Below are 26,915 nucleotides of genomic sequence, written 5' to 3'. Positions count from 1 at the left end.
GTTGCCCAGGCCGGTTCCAAACTCTATGCCAGCCTCCTGAGTAGCTGGGATTACAGGCCTATGCCACCACTCTTGGTTCAGCTTCTACTTTGTATAAAAAATGTTTTGAAGCCAGGTGCAATGGGCACATCAGTAGTCCAAGCTACTCCTGAGGTTGAGGTAAGGGGACCACTTGATCCTAAGAGTTGCTTGGGCAACACAGTAAGACTCTGTCTCAAAATTAATAAGTAAAAATAAAATATTTAGAACATCACAAAGGTTCATGCTTACCAATTATATTCTTTAATCAAGTCAGAAACTTCCCCACTGTATGGACTCAGGTCCCTTGAAAATCGACAGAGCTCATTCAGTTGAGACTTGAGCAACTCTGTCGTGGGCTCTGCTTTTTGTAAGGCATCCAGGATCTCCTGATAGAAAATAATGAGACAGCTGAGAAAGCATTTAAACTCAGCAATTTCAATGTCCTCCTACTAGACACACACAAATGACATATAAATTATATAATCATATATAGATGATTAGTGAGGGCTAGACCAGCACAGCACACTCAGAGAAGAAATGAAGTCCATTTTCAGGAATTCCCTACACTCTAGTATTACATGGAAAGTAGCTAAATGACTAAGTGGTCCAATGACTTAAAGTGGGAAGAAAAGAAAATAGATGACTTTTTTTTTTTTTTTAGGAAAACCTGACTAGACCACTGGGAGATGTGTATACTGTTCAAAGGTGAAAAAGATCATTTCAAAGAAAGCAACACTTCTTTTGGATTAAATTTATATATAGCAATTGATTTTAGTAGTGGATACAGTTAACTCTCACATTAAGAATTTCTTATTGTTGACAGCTGTGATTTGCTTAGCAATTCATTCATCTCATAGTTTCATTCACACAGCCAACAAGTATTTGCTAAATTTCTGTGTGTCAAACATTTTGCTGGATTCTGCACTCCTCCCTCTCCATCCCTCTGCTAAAGGTATCATTCTCCTTGAAGAGATTATGACTTAATTGTTGAGACACCTTAATAATCACAGTACTGTGTATACTTAATCCAAAGTAAAGTCTTGGGCTTGACAAGTAACCTTTGAAATCCCAGCTGTGATCAACTGGGTTACACAAATGCTTTGTAATTAGAGCATTTCTCTTATAGGGTGGTCACAAGGAGCAAACGAGGTCAGGGTGTTAAATACTTAGCACCATTCCTAAAACACTGATAAATGCCTAATTAGTAGGCACAAGTCCAAAAATTTAAGTGAGACTATGTAGATAGTGGTATCAGCAAAGGAAAAAAGAAACAAAAACTAAGAAGGGGCAAGTAGGTGAGAAGGTACTCAAATGGCTGTTGCTGTTACTATTACTATTCTCAGTGATATTTTTTGAGAGAAGTTCCAGTCTGTAGAGAAACTGATGCAGGTCAGGGCATAGAAAAGATGCCTGGAACTCCTCAGACCTCGTGCAACTTATCCTCAGCACCTTTCATGCTAAACTCATCTTGGCCCAGTGCTGTCCTTTGCTGTTGTAAATTGTAAGACAAAGCCTTGGGTTGATTTCAGCCTCCATTACCCCTCAGATAGAAGCATGAATAATGATACACACCCTGGTCTGAGCCACCACCCTTGCCTGGGACCACCTAAACCTCTCCCCACTCACCAATTATTGGTGGTCAAAAAACTGCTCAGGTTTTTCCCCACACAGGTTAGCACGATCTTTTAAAAACACCTTGCAACAGAGAGAATGTTCTCTGTATCCACCTGATCCACCATGACCTATTGTAACTCCATTCTCTGACCTTTAATAAACTTTTATTATCGCCCTCACAAAGTCTACACATCCTGCCTGGATGCATCCATGTAAGATGTAACAGGAATTTCTGTTTACCAGTCACTACAACAAAACTGCATCCCTTATCAACAAACCAGGTCCATGCTGTGTCCTCATCCTGTCTATGGCACCACTGTCCTCTGCCGATGTCAGCATCACCCTGCCTGACCTTCTGCTTCCCCTTCCATATCACGGCAGGGACGCCCAGGGTTAGCCTATGCTTCAGCTCCTTTGACCATTCAGCTCTTTGTCTTTGCATGTTGACTGTCACCACATCTGCTTATCCCTTCATCATTTCTCCCTGGAATGGCACAAAAGTCTCCCCGATGTGACTCCTGTTCTCTAGTTTCCTCTCCTACATTTTCTCCTTCCTTAGTAAGTTTGCATCTTGGTGATATTCTCTACTGTAGCTCTCTGGTCAAGTTGTAATGACGCCTCAGGATTCAGCTCAAGTACAGTCTCCTCTGGGGATCGTCTGTCCTTCTTCCTTCCTCCTAGGGCCTCTTGTCACGAGATGGATATTTGTCACAATGAGGTTCCTCACTAATTGCACACTTGTCTTTCCACTAAGACTATGATCATTAGAGCAGGGATATCCACACTAAACTCTGCCTGGGGCAGAGGGTCTAAAACATTTTTATTTACAAAATTCATAGAATAACTAGACAGTTTCTTTCTAAAACTCCAAATGTTAGCCAAGAACAACTATTTTACACAATATTGATCCTTTTGTCTAAGCAGGGAACAATGTAATACCTAACGAAAAGTAAGAACAGTGAGGTTCAAGTAGGTCACTTATGAGTTCAATGACATTAAAAGTGAAATGCTTTTGACCAAAACTTGACATTTAAAAAATATTAATGACTTAACCCTAGATTAAGACATTTGGGTAGAACCCTTCCTCATGCAAATTCTGCATTGGGTTATATGCTTTTGATTCACACAAGTCCTGGAATATGGGCATTTTTTTTGCTTTATACAGCTAAAGAAAATTGCTATCTTTTCAACACTAAGAACCCAACAGATTTTAAAGTACATTTTGCAAACACAGCGGAGAGGATCTTTTACCATATCATATTATACAGTTTATAGATCATTCATTTTTATGGTTTAGAGGATTTCTTGAGCACGACCACTCAATAATATAAAATAAACACCTGTGGAGGGTTGTGGTCCTTATTATTAACAGCAATGACAAGGCCTCCTTAATAGTCAAATGATGCCACCAGAACCCAAGAAAATGTACTGTTTTATAAACGTGTTGCTAGATATTCATTGTAACTGAAGTATTAGCTTACTTTTTAGATACAATATCATTAGAAGTAAAATATGAATATTAGAGGAAATGTACTACTGTCCACAAAAACATTAGCTGAAGAGCCAAATGTCAATGTGAACCTAAGCAGAGAGCTGAATTACTACAACTGAAAACCCACATTTACTATTGCACTATTTCTACAGCCTTCACGCCTGTTTTCTAGTCATAGTACCAATGTAAGAAATAACAGTAACTGAGAACAGTAATATAATCGAGGTACAACCAAATCTTCCTTTAAAAAGAAATTCCACTCACATTAATGGAATGAAAGGGAAAGAAAAGGGAACCAAAACACTTTTTTTCATAACCAGATCACATGGAACAATTTCTAACTTCTTTGTCACTGTTCTCAAGAACTAATTGCTACATTGGATTCTGATATATAAGCTTAAGGGTACAGAAAACATCAAAACCAAAACCAAAACCCCCTCGAAACATTACAAACGAAACAGCATATAGAAATGACTATAACGATTTCTTTTAGGATCTGCTATAGCTGCTACAAATATTTGAAAATATTTTAAAGCAAGACAATGCTGGAAATAATACATGACTTCCTCAGTGGCTGGAGCTATTTTGAAATGATTGTAACATAAATAGAAGCAGAGAAGTTTACTTCACTGAACTTCCTTTTAAGGACAGCTGTGATTCAGAGCATCAAAAAACTGCAAATATTGACGAGCCTTTCAAACCTCCTATTGACAGTAAAAGAAAGGATGAGGACTCTGCCTATTTTTCATGAGCCCTTTTCTGCTTCCCTTTCCTGAATTCTGAAAGAGCTTGCCATTAGTTAAAAAAAAAGCCAGGAAGGCAACCAGTGAGTATGATGGAGGACTTGTGTTACCGCATGTTAACGGGCTAATTCCAGTTCAGCTGTCAAAACCACATATAGAAATGCTATTCAGGGTGAAACTGTTAGTTATGTATTACCTAATGTGTGTCTTTCAAAGCTATAAATTCAATCGTTTAATTGTTGGAAATAGTTAACTGGCAAGAACTCAGCTATGACTCGCTGTCTATTTATGTCTCTGTCCACAGGCCATTTGCAGGCTGAATGGCTGAATACAGTATTGCTAACTCTTACACCATCAGAGAGAGAGCAAAATGTCTCCACTAGGAATAAAGCTTCCTACAGGAAATAATAGTTCCTGCCCTTCTACAAATGTTAATCTTTAGCCAAAGCTTGATTTATGAGAAAAGGAAAAAGATCAGACTTTGCTAATTCAATTAGATAAATACTTCTTCCAACTCTGAATGCTGCATGTTTTTAGTTAGCAAGGACTTTTATTTTTTAAGTAACCATGACAGTCAAAAATTTTTTAGCATGATCACTGATAGAAAACAGAAAGCCAACTTACTTGTGCTTTGTGCCAGCCTTCCACTACCTCCTTATCTGTGTTCTTGCCTTCCAGGAAGGTTAGCTGCTGGGCCCAGGTTTTCAGAAGGGCACTGAACTCTTTCAGGGCCTGCTCAAGTTGGGCCACCTGGCTTGAGAACTCCTGCTCTGAGAGGGCCATTTCACTGACCAGGTTCTCCAGGTTGCTCTGCGTCTGGAACACGCTGTCTTCCCACTGCTTCCAGTCGGCTCGCAGGGCCTGCATCTCTGTGAGCATGAGCTCATACCCACTGGCAGCTGTGTTCTGTCTCACTGCAGGGGCCAGCCACTCCACTCGGCTCAGGCGGCCAGCACCGATCTCTCTGGAATCTATCAGCTCCTGTAATGGAATATTGCCATGGAAACCAAGGAGGTTGTGAGTCACTTGGGCTGCAAGTTTTCAAATGCATGTAGAGAGGGACTGTCCTGCTAGGAAGTTTGAGCAAGTGTGCAGAAGGCACCAGAGTCCATGCATCCACCCACTCTCGTTATAATAGCAGGGAATTAGTACTGTGAGAACCCAGGCTGGGGCAAAACAACCCAGGATGCTGAAACAGACTCAAAGGACACTGAACCCAGACATTGTTTGAGTTTGTGAAAACGTTTTGTTGGTGACTTGGATCTTTGCCTCTGGTGTCTTGGGCCTGTCAATAAGTGAACCCACATTTCCCCTCAATGGATGGATTAGTAAACAAGGATGTCATGGTCTCTGTCCCATTCTCATCTTCTTCCACAAGACGGTGGCTTAAATCCTACTTCCCTTCTGCCGGGAATCCCACTGACACAGCACAGCAAAAGAACGCACCCTACCAATTTCAAATACTTCAGCACCTTCAGTAAACACTTTCACAGCTACTAAAGTGGATCATTCATGGACTGGCTTAATTAAAAGTTTAAAGTAGCCTCTAGACTTTGTTTATATGCTGCTATTATTTTTACTTTTAAAAAACTCATTAGAAATATGACATTTTTAGTCTTGAGACACACATCGGTAAAGAATAACAAGATAAAATGCATTGCTAAATAGGTAAGTAGTGGAATTTCTTTCTGAAAATATATTCCTTTCTTTGTTGTTTTTGTTCTTGAGACAGGATGGCCTTGCACTCCAGAGATTCCTGCCTCCGCTTCAGGAGTGAAGGGCTCACAGGTGTGTGCTGTTATGCTGGCCTCCTGAGAATAGATTCTTCTAGTGAAATTTTTCTTCCTGAAATAGTCACCTGGGGTTTATATATTTATGTATCTATTGTTAAAGCCAGGATTTTTTTTTTAGCATCAATACAAAATTATGACTTCAGCCCTGGATTAAATAGGAGAAAAAAGGTGATTATTTGGAACAAAAAACTACAAGAAGGAAATCAATTACAAATTAACAAGAAAAAATTGAGATATGATGCATACTTTATAAATTATGTTATGTATAAAGTGTATCTTAGCCTATCTAACAGTTTGCATTTCACTTAATTGGCCTGTAACAAATCTATTTTCTCATAATTCTGTACAATAGAGACACATTTTAATGAAGACCACTTGAAAGTAATTATGCAGTGGTCCAAAGAACAATCACGAGAACTGTGATTTCACCCAGGTATAAATGTGTCCTAATACACATGTAGCATTTAATATACCCAGTCAGCCTTCTTGGCATCAGGATTCTAAAAGCTGTGTTTATGAGTGCATGTAGTGTGATTTGAAAAAGAAAATTAGGCTGGGGCATGGCTCTAGTGGTAGAGCATTTGTCTAACAAGCCTAAACCCCAATACTGAGTTCAAACCCCACTACTGCCAAAATAAAGCAAGAAAAGAATACTTATAACTTTTTCTAAAGCATTAAGTCTAACAAACAGATTTTAAAACTTACAATGATTTGACCTTAGGAGCAATTTCAAATTTGGAGTTCACAGAATTATCATGTCAAAACATCAGTGTTCCCGTTTTCTTTGGCATGAATACGGGTCGATATTTGCAATCACTAATTCTACTTATCCAGATTTTGAATAAGGACGTCATGATTATAGTGTTCTAAAATAGCTGTTGCATATATTTTCTTGTCTTGTACTTGAACTTTTTGAAACTATCATCTTCACATGCATTTACACCCTCATCCTCATCCCCGGTTACTCCTGGAGGATGGAAGGGCCTTGGTGTTGAAGGACAAGTGGGGGCTTTCTTTATCACCTCCAAGGTTTCTATTCACCCACACTCCAGCCTACATTCAGGCTGGACCTGAAATCCTGAGGGGTACCTGTGACAGCCTTCATTTTCTCCTTCCCAAATTGTTAATTCCTTCTCCTGTAATTCCTATTGTTCAGGAAGCATTTCATAAAGGCTTTGAGAGAGAGAAAGAGAGAGGAGAGAAAGAAAGAGCATCTGACAACCCCAAAAGTACGCTTTGTGAATGAATTGTCTTCCTTTGTCAAATTAACTTTCAAAGCACTGATCTGTCTTTTCGATCTACTTTTCCCCACTGCCATTCCCTCCTAAGTCCCGTGATCTGATTTCTCACCTCACCATACTGTGGAAATGGCTCTTGGGGTGATTACAAAGAGCCTCACTGTCAGATCCAGTGGGCACTCTTCAGTCTTCCTGCATCTGTGATGGCGACCCTTCCCTACCTGAGCCTTGGAGACACCATGCCCTCCTAGTCTTCCTCTTGTTACCTCTCTCCTTTTTCTTTCTCTCTTTGCCTCATCTTCTTCTGTGGCCCCTTAAGTCTTGGAAATGCCCAGGTTGTGGTTCTGTGCCCACTGTTCTGTTTTTTATGCACACTGGTCTTGGTTTCATCACTTTGGGAGCTTCAACTGCTAACTATAAGCGAATAATTTCCAAAGCTGTGTCTTCAATTCAGCTTCCTAAACTGAAATAATGATGTCATTATTCAAGTGCTGCCTGGACATTATTCCCACCTGGTGGTTCAACTTCCATCTTGATGCCTCCCCTCTGCAACCAGGTTCCTCTGCTCAAGCCTATTTTCCTCAGGTGGTGATCACTCTGTTGATTTCAAGACTTGACTTTCATCCTTGACTCTTCCCACCTTGTCACCCATAGCCAGTTAATCACTCATTTACCAAATCCTATGGGTTTCCTTATTGAGTGATCTCTATGTTCCATATCTGATGTTAAATATCTTCTATGAATGACCTAATTTAGTCCTCAAAGAAATTCTATGGGGTGGGTTCTGGTTTCTGGTTTTTTTGTTGTTGTTGTTGTTAACCAATTACGAGATGGAGACTTGAGCCTCTGCCCAAAATGACTTGCCCAAAGAGACAGCTAGAAAAATCAGAAGAGACAGGATGCAGCCCAGGATCTCACTGGTTCCAGAGCCTGAACTCTAGCCAGAATAGAGAGCTGTTCTGCAGTAAGTTGCTTGCTGTGATCAGCCCAGCAGGCTGGTGGATGTTTTAGTCTCTCACTCTACAGAAGCACATTTGCATGCAGAAACATACATGGACCATCTCCCAATTTTTCTCACAAATATAAACAAATCCTATTGAGTTATTTTCTTAAATCTTGTTTATGTTTATAATTACCGAGGGGTGAATCAATAAAGACCAACCCAAATCAAGAAGGAAATGTTACAAATAACAGAAACTTATCCACTAAATTCTTATCATATTCTGTCTGTTGTCTCATGAAACAATGTACTATAACACTGGTCCATTTTCTGACCTTAATTTTGGACAACTTTTTCTGGGCGGCTGATGAATCCTCAGACATGTCTGACCATCGGTGAAGTTCTTCCTTGGCTGAATGGAGCCAGTCGGTGAATTCCTGGACTGCATCTAAGTACATGAGGTGGTCTTTCACAATCTCTTCCACTTTTCTCATTTTCTCCTAGTAAACAAAGAAAAGACTACATCAGCAGCAGCTGTTACTGCTAACATGAAGTCAGCAAAGATGATAGGCCTGAGGGAAGCCTTTCCATGACTCCCAGAAGACTTCATCCTTATTCTTGAACTTTCTCTAAGTTTAATATCTTAAAAAAGAAACCATCAAATCTTAAACTGAAAGACTTTGAGACATCAACCATTTTCCCTGTAAGTTAGCATAAAAATTCACGATTAACAAATATTGACTAATATCTCTATCAACCCACTTAATCAAGTTACCACAATAACTAATCTCAAGCCAATACTTGTATGTATTGGCTTGGTATAAAGCATTCTGCTCAACACTTAAACACATTTGCTCATTTAACACTCATAACAGCCCTGTTGTGTGGATATGGTCACAATCACCATTTTACAGGAAAGGTCACCAAGTCGCAGCTTTCAGTCATTAGCAAGATACAAATGAAGATAAACAAATATATGTTAATAATTGTAGTTTCAATAAGTCAGAATTCCCAAAAAGCAAACCAGTTAGGAAAAACAAACAAACAAAAATAAACAAAATCCTCCCTTAATTTCTGTAACATTCACAAATATACAAAAGAAAAATCATGGAGGGAAATCAAGGTTCATATAAGAGCTGAAAAAAATCTTGGTGTTACATGAAGTAGCATGTTTACATATTTGTTTTGTTTTCCTTTTTTTTTTCAATATTTATTAGCATATATTAATTGTACAAAGGGTTTTCATTGTGTTTTGCTTTCCCAAGACAGGTCTTATAATGTAGCCCAGCCTGGCCTCAAACTCATGATCTCCTGCTTCAGCCTCGAGTGCTGGGATTATAGGTGTGACCAGCACACAATACTTTATACATGATTGAAATTTCATCAGTAAGTAAACTTGCATCTAATACAAAGACACAAGCCCAGCAAAAGAAAGACAACTTTAAACACTGCCATTTGATGCTCAATCTTACAAAGAAAGTTGAATAAGGTTAAAAAAAAATAAAGAATAAAGAATAATTCTCTTTCTGCATTCATAGGATTCTATGAATGCAGAAAGAGAACAGTGCATGGTTATTCTTAGGTATATGTGAAAAACATTCTTCATGCAGTATTTAGTCACCAAGCATGCAAATAGTTTTAGGGTAGCCAATTCCCCAATAATTTAATCCACCTGAGCCTTAAAGCGTTTCCTTGGATTTAAAGCACTAACCTTGGCCACAGTGGTTATATCATGAAGCTGTGTCCTCAGTTCCTCCTGAGCACTTTCCTGGAAAGATTCATCCCGAGTCCTCTCGTAGAGCTCCCTGGACTTGGCCGTGAGGCTGTGCAGAGCCCCAGTGTGCTCCTCCGCCTCAGTGATGACAGACTGAAAGTGGTCCAGCAGGGAGAACTTCTCTTTTAGGCCTGGTTGCAGGTGCAAGGGATGCTCGACTTTTTGATCCACCGATTCCATCCACTGTTCCAACTGGTTTTTCCTCTCTAGATAGTCGTCCCACTGGCGGATCACAGCCTCTAGAGTGCTAGGATTAATGCCACATGTTACAAGGACGAGTTGACCTTGGCATTTCTACCAAGACCCAATCATAAGGTCTCTACACCCATGTAACTTGTCTTAATGAAAGCTATTGTAAGGGATGAAAATGCTGCTTTTGAGCCTAGGGAGAAACAAAATTTTTTGATCCATTGAACACAGAGCCCAGTTCCTTCAAATGAAGTAAATTAATGCTAAAATTTGAAAAACGTGCACAGTCATGTGTACTATACATGGAGGTCTGTTTTCCAAATGCTAAATTGAACTAAATGTGGCGGTAAATTTATAGATTATGTTATGAAACCTCTGCACTAGAGCATGAAGTAAATTCTCTTTAGTACATATAAATGCTTCATTTCCTTGGGCTTAGTTTATCTTACTAAAATCAGATGTAATTGACTAGATTTCACAATTCAAGGTATTCTTCCTGTTCCCTGGAAAATAAAATCATTATATTGATTTTAATTTAGGGATACACACATACACACACACACACACACACACACACACACACACACACTAGCCAGTGCTTCTGTGTCAAATGTGTGAATGAATGAAGTCTCGATGTATTTTTGAACAGTACTGGGGTTTAAATTCAGAGCCTCACAATTGCTAGGTAGGTACTCTATCTCTTAACAAATGCCCCCAGTCTTCCATGTATTTATAAGAAATATAACACCAGTCATCGTGGTTCATACCTGTAATCCCAGTTACTTGGGAAGCAGAGATCTGGAGAATCATGGCTGAGGCTAGCCCAGGCAAAAAGTTAGTGAGACCCCCCATCTCAACAATAAGCCAGCATGGTGGTGGCACAAGCCTGTAATTCCAGCTATGCCGGAGGCATAGGTAGGAGGATGGTGATCCAAGGCCAACCCCAGACCAAAAACAAAGCTCAAGACTCTGTCTGAAAAATAACTAAAACAAAAAAGGGCTGGGGCATGGCTCAAGTGTAGAGCTCTTCTTGTCCAGCAAGGGACAGACTCTGTGTTCAAACCCCAGTACAGACAAAAAAATGGCAATATGAGAAATATAGTTACATATATAATAGTTTAAGTGATCAGGTTTCCAAATAGTCAAATAAAATGTTCTCTACCCAGGCAGGCATTTAGAAAAGGCTCTCATTATTGAGCTGTACAAGCTAGTCCCCCATCATTTTTTTTTTTTTTTGGTAGTAGGTAGTACCTAGGATTGAACCTAGGGCCTCTCACATGCTAGGCAAGAGCTCTACCACTGAGCTAACCCCAGCCCTATAAACTCCTACAAGCTCACCTTCAGTGACAGCTCCCAGCCTCCCTCACACAAAGCCTGCTATCCTGGAGTTAGCATCACACAGTAAATGAATTCCAACATTTATTCAAACTGTTGCTTTTGCATCACTAGGAACCTATCATACACATCTTAGAGTGTTAGCCCTCCCTTGAAGAACTTTCTAAAAACCTCCCAATCAATGTCACTTCTTTGGAAACCACTAGACCTGTATTACAAAGTATCTGTTGAAAACTCTTAGTACCGTGTTCTGAGTGAGAGTTTTCTGTATGTATCCTCCTATTCTAGCCTCTGAGCTCTCAGAGGGAAAAACTGTTAATTCAATTATTTTAACATAATAATTTGAACATTATGATTGTCCAATAGGTAACTGTCAAATTTAATTTCTGGATGAAATGGGAGAGATCTGAATCTGCATCTTGTATTTAACATTTTATTCTGACATCTGAAAAATAGTCACACATATTCCCATGAAATTTTACAAACTGGCCTATGGCCAAGTGTCAGGCCATTTGGATCACGCACAGCAATCCACTAACAGGTAGGAGAGCCCCATGGGACCTGACTGTTCTCTTTGCTGAGCACTAGGAGTTATTCCTAAGATGCAAACTCCTGCTTTCTTTGAGTCACTATCTGTGGCTTATAATACAGAAAAACCAAGAAATAAAACTAAACAGAGCCACTCAAATTTCAGTGTGACCACTCTTGCTTATTATTTATGTTGTAGTGCAGAGCTGCTGTGGCCTCTGCTTTGTGTGGGGATGGACTTCCAGTCACCTCTTTGTCTTGGTCATCTTGGGCACTCATGGATGGACAGTATATACAACCTTTAGGATATGGGTCCTGGGATGTATTTTAGTGTAATTATGACTGATAGTTATTTGTTCAACAAACCAGACAAGTTATTTGTAGATAATCTGAGAAGAGAGAAGGTAAAAAATCTTCCACTCACAAATACTACAATTAGTAGAGGGCCCTTCCTTCCTTCTCTCTCTTTCTGTTTTTGTCTCTCTCTCTCCCTTCCCTCCTTTCTATTTTAAATTAATTTTAATGGATACATAAAAATTGTATGTATTCATGGGAATGATATGTTTTGATACATGCATATATGGTATAATGTTTAAATAGGTTAAACCTATCCATCTGTTCAACTACTGATCATTTCTTTATGGTAAAAACTTTCAATATATTTTCCTTTAGCTTTTTTCTCTCTTTTAGCTTTTTGAAATGTACAGAACAAAATGTTATCTATAGTTACCCCACTGTGCAGTAGCTCTCCAGAACTTCTTGAACCTATTTAACTGTACCTTGTACACAGAGACCAATCTTCCCTTCCTCTCTTCCTTCCTCTCTTCCTCCTACTCTTGGCAGCTTCTGCTCATCTGTTCTACTCTGTACATCTCTGAGATCACCTTTTGTAGATTACACATCTGAGCAAGCTCGTGTGCTCCTGCAGAAGCAAAGTGTGATTGTCCCACACTTTGCAGGATGGTAACTCTCTGAACCTTAGTCACTAGTATTTACCTAGGATATCTCCATCACTGTGACAATCAGAAACACCCCACACATTTCCTACAAGACCAATGTGGGTGGAATTACTTCTGGTTGAAGAATAGTTTTATACTGAAGCTTAGCAATTGCCAACAATGTAATTTTTCATGTATTCTTAAAAAGCTCAAAGTTATCAAAAACAAAACAAAACAAAATACATAACCCTGCAATGATGATGTTAAAGGAGGTATTTTCCTCAGCCCATGTTATGTGCAAGATTCCAAGAGAGATACCATGGGAGATAGAAATATTTTAAAAATAAAACAAAAACACAGAAGCAAAGCAAGCTGACAAATGAAAGCCAGTCTTTGCTCCATGGGCACATAATGTAGGCAAAGATAGGCATGCAACCAGCTAAATAACGTGCTTGGTAACTCTACCACAGGCACCTTCAGCCCTGCTCCAGCATTTTACCAAGCCACTGGGATCTAGCTGGGCAAATAAACACTAGAAATAGATGGTGTACCTCTGAGCCTGGACACAGGAACTCATGATGTTCGCCCACATGGTCTTAAGGGTCTCTAGCTGAGCCTGAATTGCCTTCTGGCCTTCTCTGTTGCTGCTTCTCACAGCCTGTTCTCCTTTACCAATGGCCATGTTCAACTTCACTTCTCCTTCACCTCTCATCAGGAGAATATCCTAGGAGGGAAGAAGGAATAAGTTAGTAGGAATATGGAAACCTGCTGTTGTAAAAAAAAAAAAAAATGGTTGCTTCCCATGAGAATTACTGTAAGGAATAGCCCACCTTAAAGAGAAAACCATAACTTCTATTGCAATATAATATTTGAATGTTAGGTATCAGAAATCAGGGAGCCAAAGAGTAAGGTCAACTGAAATTCTTAGAAAACTGGGCCCGGAGCCCAGAAATTATAATTTTGTTGATTGGTTTCAAAAAGTGAAAATAAATTATGTTGAAAATGAAGACATACCTGTCAAGAACCTAACATTTGCTTCCATCAGGACCCTCCCTACACACTGCATTGCAAGGAACAGAACATGTTTCTCTAGCTGCACCATGAACTCCTAAAAAATAAATACTAACTTTTACTTCTATAATCTAAGCAACTTGTATAGTGCTTGGAGCAGAGTAAGTATTCAGTATTGCCTGAATACCTAATTAACTTAAAAACACTTTGAAAGATATCAAAACAAAAATATTTCCTTTCTTTCTCTCTCTCCTTCTTTCCCTCCCCCTCTCTCTATCTTTCTTTCTTCTCCTTCCTCCCTCCCTCCCTCCCTCCCTTCCTTCCTTCCTTCCTTCCTTCAAAAGGTCTCACTATGTATCCCAGGCTGGCCATGAACTGATAGATCTTCCTGCCTCCACCTCCTGAGTGCTGGGATCATAGCCATGTACCTTCATACACAGCTTCAAAAACGTTCATCCTCTCTATGCTTTTTTGCCCAATCTGTCCATTTTCCCCACACAATCCTCTTTTGATGCTTCCAGAACAATTAGGACAAATTCAAACCCTTGTGCAGCTGACCCAATCAGTTACCAGTAGTCTCAGTTGTCTGTCAGGTCCCCACACACCTGTATCTGTGACAGCCGTTTCTTCAAGGTCTCCTTGCACCCTACAGTGCTCTCTGCATGAGCCAGTCTGTCCTGAATGTCTTTCACCCGGGACCACACGCTCTGCAGTGCTTCTTCCAGGGCTTCGTGCTCCTGGAGGGCCAGCTGGCAGCCCCGCAGTTTCTCCTTGGTCGCCCTGAGTAAGTTCTGGTAACTGGTGAGGAGCTGGGAGCACAGACGGCCTCCTTGCCCTGCACCATGGCCTTCTTCACCAAGCAGCTGCCCTCTCTGGGAAAGCTTGTCCAGAGACTCTCTAAAAATACAAAGCAAATTTTCTTTTTAAAATTCCAACATGCTGGAGTACAGGAGAGTGACAACTGGTTGTTGGTATTGGAGCAGAACCCAGACAAGAGCTCACAGCTGACTTGCCTTTAAAATTAAGCTGCTGAGAACTGGGCTGGCTCTTGCCTTCTTGTATGGCCAGTAGAGTCAGTGCCTGTCAGGGATATGGTTCAATATCTGCTGTGTTCACATCCACATTACAGCGATGGAGCCTACTATCTTACTAGGAGTTTACACCAGAACCTTGGCTCTGGCTTCCTCTCATGCTCACCTAGCATCTGTCCATTCCTATTTAGGTCTCCAACCAGGAAACACTCTCCGAAGTACCCCAAACACTGCTGTTCTATCTGTACCTGGAGATTGGTCTTTTGTAGCCACTCTATGCTCACCTGTTTCTTCCTGAGCTGCCCCTTCAAAACTCTGCAGGCCTCAGACCCCAGACAGCATCCACTACAACACAGGAGAGCAGGGAGAATGTAGGACTCCTCTTGTGTGCTCTCTGTTCTTTGTCTTACCCTGTCACCTAATATACCTGTCTCTATCCACAAGACTGTCACCCTCTAGAAATCTGGGTTTCCACATTCATCTTCTAACCCAGGACCCACCACAATGTTGGGCAGATACAAAACAGGGGGAAAAGTTTCTTTTAAAGGTGATCATAGGAGGGCTTATGGGTTTCCTTGTGTCTTAACTATTCATTATGTTCATCTCTCCTTGGAACCATGGTGATTAGTTCAAGGGAAAGTCATCATCACTATGTGGCTTTTCACCTTATCTTACAGAACTCTGAGTTGAGGGGTTTTTTAAAGTGTAATTTGGTCAATGATTTATTTCATTTGCTTTTATTATAAATGGACAGTTTATGTAATTTTAAGGAGCACAAAATGATGCTATAATTTGTGAATACTATGTGGAATAATTAAGTCAAGCTGTCACCTATATCCATCACCTCAAACACTTAACATTTTTCAGGCAAGAATATTTGAAATTTATTTTCTTAGCAACTGTGAAATATATAATATTCTATTTTAACTACATTCACCATGTTTTTCCATAGCACTAATTCCAAAACAAGACAAAATAGCCCCTTTTATTCCTCCCAGCTGAGATTCTGTCCTTTTGACCATTGTCTCCTCACCAGTCATCTACCCCAAGCTCTCTGTAACCACCAGTAGAAAATTCAAAATTCTTATCAGCACATCACTCAGAAAAAACCTGTGTACCAGCCTGGAGTGTGGAGATATCTAACAAACTGATGTGATTCCTAGGAAAAGAACACAAAGTCTGTGGTCTACAATGTTTCTGGGTTTTTTGGAGTGACTACTAGGTAAGCAGAATTCTGTGAGCCACTCTGACAACACTCTGCTTCCTCCAATAAGTATTTGTAATTCTTGTGACCTGTTTGGTGAGCTAAGAAGGAGCTTTCAGCAATAATCTGAGATAAATAATTCAAGACAAGAGATCTTATTTGATGCAACAAGATGAATTGCATAAAAGATGATCAACATTTAATGAGTCTCAGGTCTGTCATTTTATACAAAAATATATGAAGTTTTGGAAATATAATGGTGAAAAAAAATCCAAAGACTGGGAGGAACAAACAGCATATGAGTGAGACCCAGTGTGACAGCCTCATAGGAATGTCCAGCCTGGTTCTTTAGGGTGGTCTGGAGGAGTGGCCAGTTTGGACAGAAAGAACCCAAGAGCAAGCACATCCCAGGCCACTTAGCATCTAATCCTATAATACCAGAGAGCAAAATATCAAGAAGGACTACACGTTGTTCAATGTAGGAAAGCTGTACTTATTAGAAAAAATGAGGAGTAAAGAAAGACCTTGACTTGGGTGATGAAGGGGGTTTGGATCACTTTCTCCAGTGCAGTATTAGTCTGATGAGAAGTAAATACAAAGGAAGGTAATGAGCAACTTGTAAAGGAATGAAAGGCAAGAACAGGTAAAGTCATTTAGAAAATCTGGAAGGAAGAAAGATGTTGATTGGGTTTGGTTGAACTGCATCTATGTAAAAGTCAAGATTTAAAAAGCAAAATAAAGCACATTGTGATTTTCAGAAAGTTACGTAGGTAGAAGGATGTTATTATTTGGTTAATTCTGTGGACACTAGCTTTTTTTTGGCACTATACTAGACAATGGCAATATAAATAATGAAGACCTGAAATCCCTGAAGGGCACTGGGAGATAGAACTGAAGGCTTCCGGAGAAGCTTTACAACAGGTACTGCACCAGCACACCAACAATGATGGTCGGACTTCCTTACCCTCGAGGGTCACATCTGTAGATTTGCCCAAAACGGACTGAGTTTATATTTAAAAAAACTGTGTCTGTACCAAATACGTACAGACTTTTCTCCTTGTTATTATTCCCTAAACAACACAGAATAGTAATGATTTTCATAGCATTTATCTTGTAGTAGGTATTATATGTAATCTGGAGATGATTTGAAACATCCAGGAGGATGTGAATAGGTGATGTGTGAAGAATTCACCATTTCATACAAGGGATATGAGCATCCATGGATTTTGGTATTCATGGGTCCTGGAATGGATCCGCTGCACTACTCAGGGATAATTTTAGTCATTAGTACAGGTTCTGGTGTTCATTTGTTGACATGCTTGTTTTTCAAGATTAGGAATACTAGACCTATTTGACCAAAAAGTGGACTTGGTGGAAATGGAGAATGACTATGATCTGAATTAGGTGAATTTTATTCAATTCATGATTGTCCCTGATTTATCTGATTGAGGAGCATGCCTCCATCTTTTCTGCTTCACACACAAGTGTGTCTGCTCTTTAAGAGGATGATTAAGGAGCCCACATTTTGGGTCAAGCTGCACTTCCCTGATGGGGAGGCTTCCATCCTTCACTGGAGAGGAAGAAACGGAAAATGGCAGGGGTGGAAGCATGAACTTAAGGAACAAAGCACTGAAGGTGGGAGGGTCAAAAGCACAGATCAGGGGACAATGCCTGGAAAAATGCAGTGGGGAAGAGGAACCACAAGGAGTCAGACTTAACCATTACACCTTTGCCTCATTAATATGGAGGAGCTGGCTGGCTGGGAAATGGATTTGGAAGTTGCAATACATTATGAACATGTGGCAACTGGGGTTCCCCACATTATTTTTGTATCTTTACAGAAACTGGGTATTTGTGATTTTCCTTTCTTCACATTAGCTCCACATTGTGTTAATCAATCCTCAAAATAACCCCAGAGAAGAAGGCATAGCACTCTCAACACAATCTTTAAAGACTAAAATCAAGAGTTATAGGATCTGCCCAATTTCTTGAGCAGAGAAAGATGGAACTGGGAGGTAAGGAGCTTCTTGTTTTATTCCTCCAGTGTCTTGAGAATACCACACTGCTGTAAGGAATGCAGCACAATCATTTATCTCTTAGACATCCAGGGGCGGAAGAAACCAACCAACCAATCAACCAACAGCCAAGCCAATCACCAACCAGCCAGCCTAAGGCATGTTATCAAGTAAATAATTATCCCATTTCTGTACCACACCTTGCGGTCAGCAGTTCTCCCAGAAACATTTCAACTTTATGAACTTCGTTCTTCTTCTCAGGAAGGTGCTGTTTACTCTCTCCCAAGTTTTCTGTCTTTAACCTTTCTTCCATCTCATGGATCCATAATGTCAGTTTTCTGTGCTGATCCTCAAAGCTAAAGAAAAAAACTCATTAGAGAGATTCTGATGTTCTCGTTAGGAGTTCTAATAGCTGAGATCACAATGTCTTTTTTAAGCCAATTAAGATCACAGAAATTTTTTATGTTATAAAGAAAACTAACAATAAACTTGTCCAGATTATCACTTAGTTCAGTAACAAATTAACAAATCATGCTAGTTTTTTGTTTGTTTGTTTGTTTGAGATACAAGCAGAAAAAAGAGTTACCTCACCTAGTTGAATTGATTTCACAGCTGATAATGGACAGGGAGATTCCATTCCTAGGTCAACATGGACTTACCTTCGTGGTTTGCTATAAAGACCCTGAGTTGCACAGTGCATAAAGTGCGGCAGTGGAACCTCTGGGGATAGAAGGAAATGACCTTTGTGTTTGTTTATTTATTCATTTATCAAGAGAGTCTCAGTATGGAGGTCAGGCTAGCCTCAAACTCACAATCCTTGTGCCTTGGCCTCCTGAGTGCTGGGATTACAGGCTCAAATCCCTGTAGGTTATTATTATTAATTTTTGGATGATACTAGGGTTTGAACTCAGGACTTCAGGCTTGCTAGAACGTAACTCTACCACTTCAGCCCAATGTATCTTAGTATCTTTCTTTTCTTTTTTGTGATACTGGGGTTTGAACTCAGAGCCTCACATTTGCTAGGAAGATGCTCTACTACTTGAGCCACCACTCTGCCATCCCTTTTTTTGTGTTGGGTATATCTAATATAGGGTCTCACAGACTATTTGCCCCAGCTGGCGTTGAACCATGATACTCCTGATCTCTGCCTCCCAAGTAGCTAGGATTACAGGCATGAGTCACCAGTGCCCAGAATGTCTTAGTGTCTTAAGGGAATTTGAATTTGACACAAAAATACCTAAGTTTTGATAGCAATGTAAGCTCTCAGACAAACCTGGACAAGAGTCAGGCACATTCACTCAGCCCCTAGAAAGAGTTTGATCATACTGACATCTTTCCTCCTTATAGGGATGGAGATTATTTTCCTTCTAGTTTATGTTCACCCCCCTGCACTGACATATATGACTGATGGTAATCTTTTTTTTTCATTGTACTGGGGGTACATTGTGACATTTACCAATGTGCTTACAATATATCATAGTTGAATCCACCCCCTCCATCATTCTCCTTTATTCCTGCTCCTTCAAGTGATGGTAATATTGATCCACAGAATTTAAGAGTTATTCTCTGCCAAGAGTTTATCCCAGAAGTGGACACAGGAAAAAAGTTGGATAATCTAAAAGCAGGTATATGAAAACTCTAATGACTTGAGCTAGGCAATTGACAAAAATGATATGCACTTATGTTGTTTACAATTTTTCTATATAGAAAATAAAGCCAAATAATGGCTTCAGAGAATGAGCCTGTACTTAAGGTACATCAAAAGCTCATTATGATTTAAACTCACCATGTTGAGTACTATTTGTTTCTTCACAAGGCTCTTTTCTCTAGGTCTTTGAAAACACATTCTGTATGTGATGAAATCTACATTGATCAGAACAACATACCTCCCCAGCTCTGAAGCAGCGTCTTGGAGAGCCTGCTTGTCTTTAAGACATTGTTTCAGAAATGCTTGAAACTCTTCATTTGCCTTTGTGATCTGTTCCTGGATACTGCTGACCATTTGTTTAGACAAAATTGTGTATAGAGTTTGTCCTTCTTGAGTCACCGTATCAAGCTTGTTTTGCCCATCACTGATGGAGTCCAAGACATTCTGTTTCAGGAAGAAAAAGTAATACAGAATATTGTTATTATTCAGACCCTGGTGTTAAGGGATTGGTCATGACAACACTGAGTTGAGATAGGGTAAGAGTAGAAAAGCAGAGCCAGAGGAAAGAGGTCTAGAAAGGCTGGAGTGAGAAAGAAGCACACAACTGGATAAAATCCAGGCTCTTAATTGAGGCTAGCCACTGGACCCACTGAGGAGAGACTGGAGGAGAGACTGACAACAACATCCAGCAGGAAAAGATGATGTTCCCATGAAGGTCTTCTCAGTCTTTCCATTCTCAAAAGTCCCAATCCAATCCCAGGGTAGTGTGACATTCTTGCAACTGGAGGGCCATCCCCGGCCCTTCCTCCTCCTCCTCAAATCCATCCTGCACACAGAGAGCCCCAGAAATGGGACCTTCCTTTCTCTGTGCTTCTTCCATGGAATAGCTGTGCATGGGCATGGCTTCAACAAAGAAAATAATCCTGAATTTAGTGCTGGCTATGCCTTTCCCCTGAGCTCCAGAGTGGCATTTCAGTTGTCACTCAGACATTTCTTTGTGAAAGTTCACTGTGTCTCAAGTGTTAAAGGAGACATCTCCACATCTGAACCCACTATGCTTCTTATAAACCAGCTTCCTTTACTGTAACAATCTTCCCAAGGTGAGGAGGCACCGTTGACTCACACCTGTAATCCTAGCTACTCAGAAGGCAGAGATCAGGAGAATCATGGTTCAAAGCCAGACTCTACAAATAGTTTGCAAGACCCTATCTTGAAAAAACCATCACAAAAAGGGCTGGTGGAGTGGCTCAAGGTGTAGGCCCCAAGTTCAAGCCCCAGTACCACCACCAAAAAAAAAGAAAAAGAAAGAGTAATAAGAGGGGGTGAACCTGATCAAAGTACATTATGTACATGTGCAATCAATATATAGAAAACAACAACAACAATCTTCTCACCCCAACTTCTAACATACAGTCATTGACAACACTTTTTGGTCACCCATTTGGTCACAAAGTCCACATTAATTTTTTAAATGATTTTCTAACAATACACAGCACAGTGCTTTGCTTAGGTCAGCTGCACGAAAAACATGGCCAAACCTTTCGAGCCTATTCTTCTGCAAGTCATTTTTTAACTCTGCTTCATGATGGCCTCTCCTTCCTGACTCCATATGTTTTCAAAGTTCATAAAATCCAGATAACCTATAATATCCATTGCTTTAATTTGGATACATCTTTATTTCCAGCCTTAGAGCCTATGTTATGAAAAAAATAGATATAAGCCATGCCTTCTCCTTTAAAAAAGGAAAAAAACCCACAACTTTTTCACATTAATGATAGAAAATGGATGCAATTATGTGTTGTTTACTGTCATACAAATTAAAATCAAGTTTTATTTTTTAATGAGTCCAAGGAATGGTCAACAGACTAATAAAGTGAAGGAAGCTAGACCTTCTCCAGCTCTGACTTGATTTCTCAGTGACTTTTTTATTGTCTGCCTCTGTCTGCCACTTTGTCCAACTTTGCTAGGGGAGAAGAAAAGATGGACTGAAATAAGAAGGTAGGGAAAGGGATGGCTCGGGCCTGATCAGAAGTCACTTGAGTGCAGCCGGAGGGAAGGAGGACTCTGGTTCCAGTTCAGTACCTGCAGATCCTGGAGTTTCGCCTCGAGAGCTTTGCTGTCCCCAGTTCTGTCAGAAGATTCTTTGGCTGCTGCTTTTGCTCCCATAAACCATTCTTGGAATTCCTGCATAGACTCTTTTGAAAGCAACAAAAATCAGGAATTAATCCAAAACATGAAATGAGCTCTCAGGATTACAGTAATGATTTACTTCTGGCCTTGAGCCCATCACATCTTGCCTTGGGAAATACTGAGACAGAAAATGGTGATGAAGAAAAAAAGACAGCATGACCTACAACTCATGGTAGAAAGCTTGTGGTATAATGGAGAAATTCTCTCTCAGAGAGGAGACTGAGAAGAATTTGTACTCCTGGAATGCCTGGCTTCCCTTCATGTTTCTTTTTCTTGGTAAAGAATACACGAGAGTGCAAGAGGAGGAAAGGCTCCCGAACACTGAAGCCATTTTTATGTCTGGGGGAGAACCAGTTCCTATTTCTACCATGCTGACCCTGAGAGCTGCCATGCATCCATGGCAGATCAGAGGCGCATTGTACGGAATCAATGAGTTCCTGGACTATTCTTTACCACCTTGTCTAATATCCAATTTTATTCTGACACTTCATCTTAGCATAAAAAAACACTCCACGGTGATCCGGGGAGTGGCTGCTGGCCACTTGGAACAGCAGAAATAGTTTTCCTCATACATAAGCTGCATGCAAAAAATCCAGATGTAATTTAGAGACATTAAAATGACAGACTCCTTCTTTTTCATGAGCAAGAGGAAGAATTCTGCATAGGACAAGTACCCCCAGCCAGCATTTTTAGTGCTCAAATCTCAAAGCACAAGCAAATTTAATATCATTCTGAGACTTTCCCTCAAACTTTTGCTTGTACTTTTTAAGCAGCATTCAGTTTGGATTCTCTCATAAACAACTATTCAGACTAAGGCTTGTCCGAGCTCACCATTGAAGTGTCTTTCCAGAGAATCCTGCAGACTGGCCTGCATCTTAGAGCATAGCTGGCTCACGGCTTCGTGCTTCTTTATCAGCCCCGTCATGGCCTGGCCCAGGCTCTCCAGTGCCACCGAGTGGTACTTGCGACACAAGCTATTGAGATTTTCTTGGGTGGAGCTGATGTTGTTTTGCTGACTCTGAAGTTCTTTTAGTATTTCCTACAAAATAAAAGCATTCTGCAAAGGATATTCATCACATTCAAGAGAAATACTCCTATTTATTTTACCAGGCTCTTTTAAAATATCTGAATTTGATGCTACTAAAATCCATTTAGTAGTATATATATATCTATATATACATATAAATATATGTACATATACATATACGTATATATGTGGGTATATGTGTATATAGATGTATGTATGTATGTTGGTGGAATTCTTTTTGAATATTTGTGATGGATCTATATTGATTCTTTAATAAATTTTCACTGTCCTCTTTGGTGACAAATAGCTGTTGGGAAGTGGCTAGAATTTGGGTTGTTTGTAGGGTTTCAAGAGATTGAATAGGTTCTTGTTTATTTCAGCCCATGATTTTGGGTTTAGTCACCTGATTAGAAACAATCACTGTCCACATTCTCCACTCAGGTTTCGTTTTAGGGCAACAGGCCACCCCAAAAGCACTAGTAGTTAATTAAATATATACGCCCTTAGTCTCGAGAAAATGTGCTAAAAGAGAACATACTTCCAATGTTGAAAAGTCAACTCCACACATATTCTTCATAAACAGTTCACCACTTCACATGGAAGTTCACAACAGTTCACATGGAAGTGGAATGTTTATCAGCTTAAAAACATTATAACATTCTCTAAATGAAAGCAGTCATACTGAGCATAAAAAAATAACGAAGTGACGAAAAACTATCTGGAGCTGGGTGTGGTGGTACACGCTTGTAATCCCAGTCCCTGGGAGGCATAGTAAGCCCGAGGCCAGCCTGAACTATGAACTATATAGTGAGACACTGTCTCAAATCAAAACCAAAACAAATGAACAACCAAAAACATCCCAAAAACCCAAACCAGAAAAATCTATCTGGCATTCGAGCTTGAAAATTGTTATAAAGTCAGATACTTTTCTTTCCACAGGCTTCATCCTTTTACCAAAAGAAAAAATATATACACGCATGCAGGTAACTACACGCATGTATACAAACAAGCTAGCCTACAAGCAGGCCCTACAGCAGGTCAGGCTTCCTGGTTTTAGATTATTCCCCTTTCACTTCTTATCACCTGGGCTCACTTTTCCCACATGCTGCTTACTTCGCTGGGTCCAATATTACAAGTTAGTTGTCTGGGCGTTAACACTTCCAATAAGGGTAACTGAAAACAGAGCTAATACTTTTATTATTGTCACCCCAACGCAGGTGAACTCAGAGCACGGCTCTCATGGAAGCGCTTCATGCTAGTTCATTACCTACCTTGACTTTTCTCACTCCTTCACAAGTCTCGGTTTGGGCACAGTTCAGCAACGATTCTTTCTCCTCGGCCAGCCATGGTGTTACATCTCTAATAAACTTCTCCACTTGTGTGCGCTGAGTGGTGAAATCCTTCAAGGTGCCTTTTGCTTCTTCAGTTATTTCTTTGGCATGCTCCAGTTTCTGCCGTAAGTCTGCTTCTATAAACTAAGTAGAAAGCAAGATTTCGTGAAAGTCTGGGAAGATGGAGCACACACTCATTCAGCAGGAATTCTGTTTCTGGGCAGCTTTATCAAGAACACATAGCCTCACCGTGGCTGCCGCTCCGATGCTAACACGCCTTTTCCCGGGGAAAATCAGGGAGTGCAAATTGCCAAGCATATGAAGTGATGGGACACAGAGGGGAGGGACAGACGGCTGCTAGGCCTGGATGTTAAAGGGACCGTTTCCGCCGAGCTTGCAGGGAACACCCAAGATCATGCTCTGAAGACACAGAGCTACTGAGGGGGCATTTGAGGACCTGAGAAGCACCCAGCCATCCTCTACCAGGTAACCTCCGTTTGGGATGGACACCATGAAAGGATTTCAGGATAAAGAAATTCTAACCCTGCCTTTGAAACTTCCACTGGGACATTGTCTTCCCCTCTTGGGATGATGTGTTTTAACAGAGTTGACATCTTCAGTTCCTTAGTTAAGAAAAAGGATCTTCCAGTCACTGTAAACGCCAAAGCAGTCTCAATTTAGAACCAGAAGACCCAGGGCTATTGGGTCAGTCAGTAGAGAAGGGATCAAGTGCTTCTTCCTTACTTTCTTCACTTTATTCCTATCCCTACCTGTACAGCTTCTGACTCCTGCAGGCTTCAAGTGGCAGGAGGTGGGTGCAGAGCTCTGAACGTGGCATAGCTGGTGTGAGCTGGCGCCACTATCTCACATTTTCTCCTTCTCTCTTGGCTGAGACTTTCACTGAAGTTCCCAGATGTGCTGGTGCCCTTTCCTGCCCCTTTACCTTCTTGTCCCCCAGCCTGTAGGCACCTCTGATTTCTCCATGCCGAGGACCCCTCATCCTCCAGACAGCCTCTGTAGACACCAAGGCATCCTCACATGGTGGTCTCAATCACCCCTAACTAACTGTGAGATGCAGGCCACCTCAAACAATCAATTTCCCTTTGGCAAATACATCCAAAGTCAGTCAGTCTGTCTGTCAGGTGGTGAAAAACTAGACTCCAGGTATCAGCCAACTGCAGGGGAAAAATAATCTTCTGCCTGCACTTGGGGTAAATTAAGGCCTGCTCTACCTCTTCTCTAATATGTGTGTGTGTGTGTGAGAGAGAGAGAGAGGGAGAGAGAGAGAGAGAGAGAGAAAACACAGTATCTTGTTTGCCAAATTCTGGCTCAGCCTTCACTCTGCAATACCGTTGTCCATAGATATCCCCAATACAGGCGACAAGCATGAGCGTGTCTCGTTTGCCTCTTGCCTCGGGTGAAATTGCTAACATTCCTGCACACCTCTGGGAGCAGAGGCACAGTTGATTAGTCAGTTTGGTTAGTTTGAAGCAGAAAATCAAGGACAAAGGCACAAGAAGAGACAGTGTAGAGAAAATTCACGACCACAGCAAAAAATACTGAGGTCAAGGGGTGCAGCAGAGCCCTTCGCCAGGAGCCGGCGGGGCTGGCAGCCAAAACAGAGCTACACTGGATGCTTCTGGGGCTTGGGTATTGACATTGCCCAGGTTTTCTAGCAGGCCCTGCTCCACCCTGTCCTGTTCAGGGTTCCTGGGAATCTGTACCATCTGAAGGGCATGAAGGGAGACCTGCTGTGATGATTCCTCTAAACCCAACCATTGCATAAATGAATTAAGAAAATATCAGTAAGAACATCAATATTCATAAAAGGGGGTTTTTGTTCCTGTCCAGCCATAACATGACCCACAAGACAAATTGGTTGATAATGCTCCCAAAATTAAGTAAGAAAAAGAACTACTCTCATTATAATATTTGAATTGGGAATATGCTGTGAATACTGGCACAAAGAATCCTATAGATATTAATATTTAGACCCATGTATGTCAAGCCCCACTCATTTTCCTGCAGTTATGATGATAACAACGGAGACAGACAGATGTATATATATATATATTTTCTTTTTGAGTGAGAGAGAGTGTAAGTGACAGCCTAGGAAGTGGTGGTTATTATAAAACTGATTGAGTGCTTACCTGAAGTTCTGGTGGCGTTTCTGGATTTTTAGTTAATTCTTTGAGACCATTAACTTTGGAATGTACTTCTTCTAATTTCAAGGCTTTATTTTTAACTTCAGACTATCAGAAATTAAAAGAGAAAGGGGCAAAGCATAACTAATTAGAAACATTGACAACCTATATCTGGCATATCATAGTTTTGAGAGGTAACTGTCAAAATACAAACTTTAAGCCAGTGTAAAATAAATCCGTTTTACTTTCTGCCGGCTCTTATTATTCACGAGTGTGGAAGATGTTACAAGGAAGGTCACTTGGATTATGAGGGAGTGTGTGGAACTTTCTTTCCACTCTTTTATTAGGAAAAATCTGGAAAAAGTTAAACACTGACCAAACTCTTGAGCCCATGGGTACTTCCAATAGGCTGTCATTTATTCATTAGCTGCATGGTGCCAGTTACCATGGCAGCATAAACTCCTGCAGAGGCAGTTGAAAGCAAATACAGATGGGCAGTGCCTCGTGACTGTGGATGATGTGTAAAAACATAAGAAACTTCAAATACAAATTTACAGGATATTGAAGTTGGATTAAAATTAACTGGAACACTGAACTCTGAGATTTTACCTTGTGTGTGTGTGTGTGTGTGTGTGTGTGAACAGTAACACACAAAAGAAGAAAGAGCAACCAAAGAACCATTAAATTAAACTTCATTGCTCGTTTGGAG

The 26,915-nt window shown here is 40.5% G+C and overlaps 1 protein-coding gene across 19 annotated transcripts in view; it reads right to left on the bottom strand.

Annotated features, from left to right (window-relative positions):
* Nucleotides 1-26,915, bottom strand: part of Syne1 (spectrin repeat containing nuclear envelope protein 1) — a 437,993-nt gene that overhangs the window by 223,966 nt on the left and 187,112 nt on the right. For all 19 annotated transcript variants that reach the window (XM_074072146.1, XM_074072138.1, XM_074072173.1 and 16 more), the window contains 12 exons: nucleotides 26,213-26,314; nucleotides 24,003-24,206; nucleotides 22,536-22,743; nucleotides 21,597-21,709; nucleotides 19,753-19,958; nucleotides 18,067-18,222; nucleotides 14,222-14,513; nucleotides 13,157-13,329; nucleotides 9,553-9,862; nucleotides 8,177-8,341; nucleotides 4,495-4,851; nucleotides 271-407 (listed from right to left, as the gene is read on the bottom strand). In XM_074072146.1, the coding sequence (XP_073928247.1) occupies nucleotides 271-407; nucleotides 4,495-4,851; nucleotides 8,177-8,341; nucleotides 9,553-9,862; nucleotides 13,157-13,329; nucleotides 14,222-14,513; nucleotides 18,067-18,222; nucleotides 19,753-19,958; nucleotides 21,597-21,709; nucleotides 22,536-22,743; nucleotides 24,003-24,206; nucleotides 26,213-26,314 (2,423 nt within the window). The remainder of the gene's footprint in view (nucleotides 1-270; nucleotides 408-4,494; nucleotides 4,852-8,176; nucleotides 8,342-9,552; nucleotides 9,863-13,156; nucleotides 13,330-14,221; nucleotides 14,514-18,066; nucleotides 18,223-19,752; nucleotides 19,959-21,596; nucleotides 21,710-22,535; nucleotides 22,744-24,002; nucleotides 24,207-26,212; nucleotides 26,315-26,915) is intronic.

This window comes from Castor canadensis, chromosome 1, assembly GCF_047511655.1.
Source record: "Castor canadensis chromosome 1, mCasCan1.hap1v2, whole genome shotgun sequence".
NCBI lineage: Eukaryota > Metazoa > Chordata > Mammalia > Rodentia > Castoridae > Castor > Castor canadensis.
Note: the sequence above shows the minus strand (reverse complement) of the source record. Positions and strands in the feature narration are given on the sequence as shown.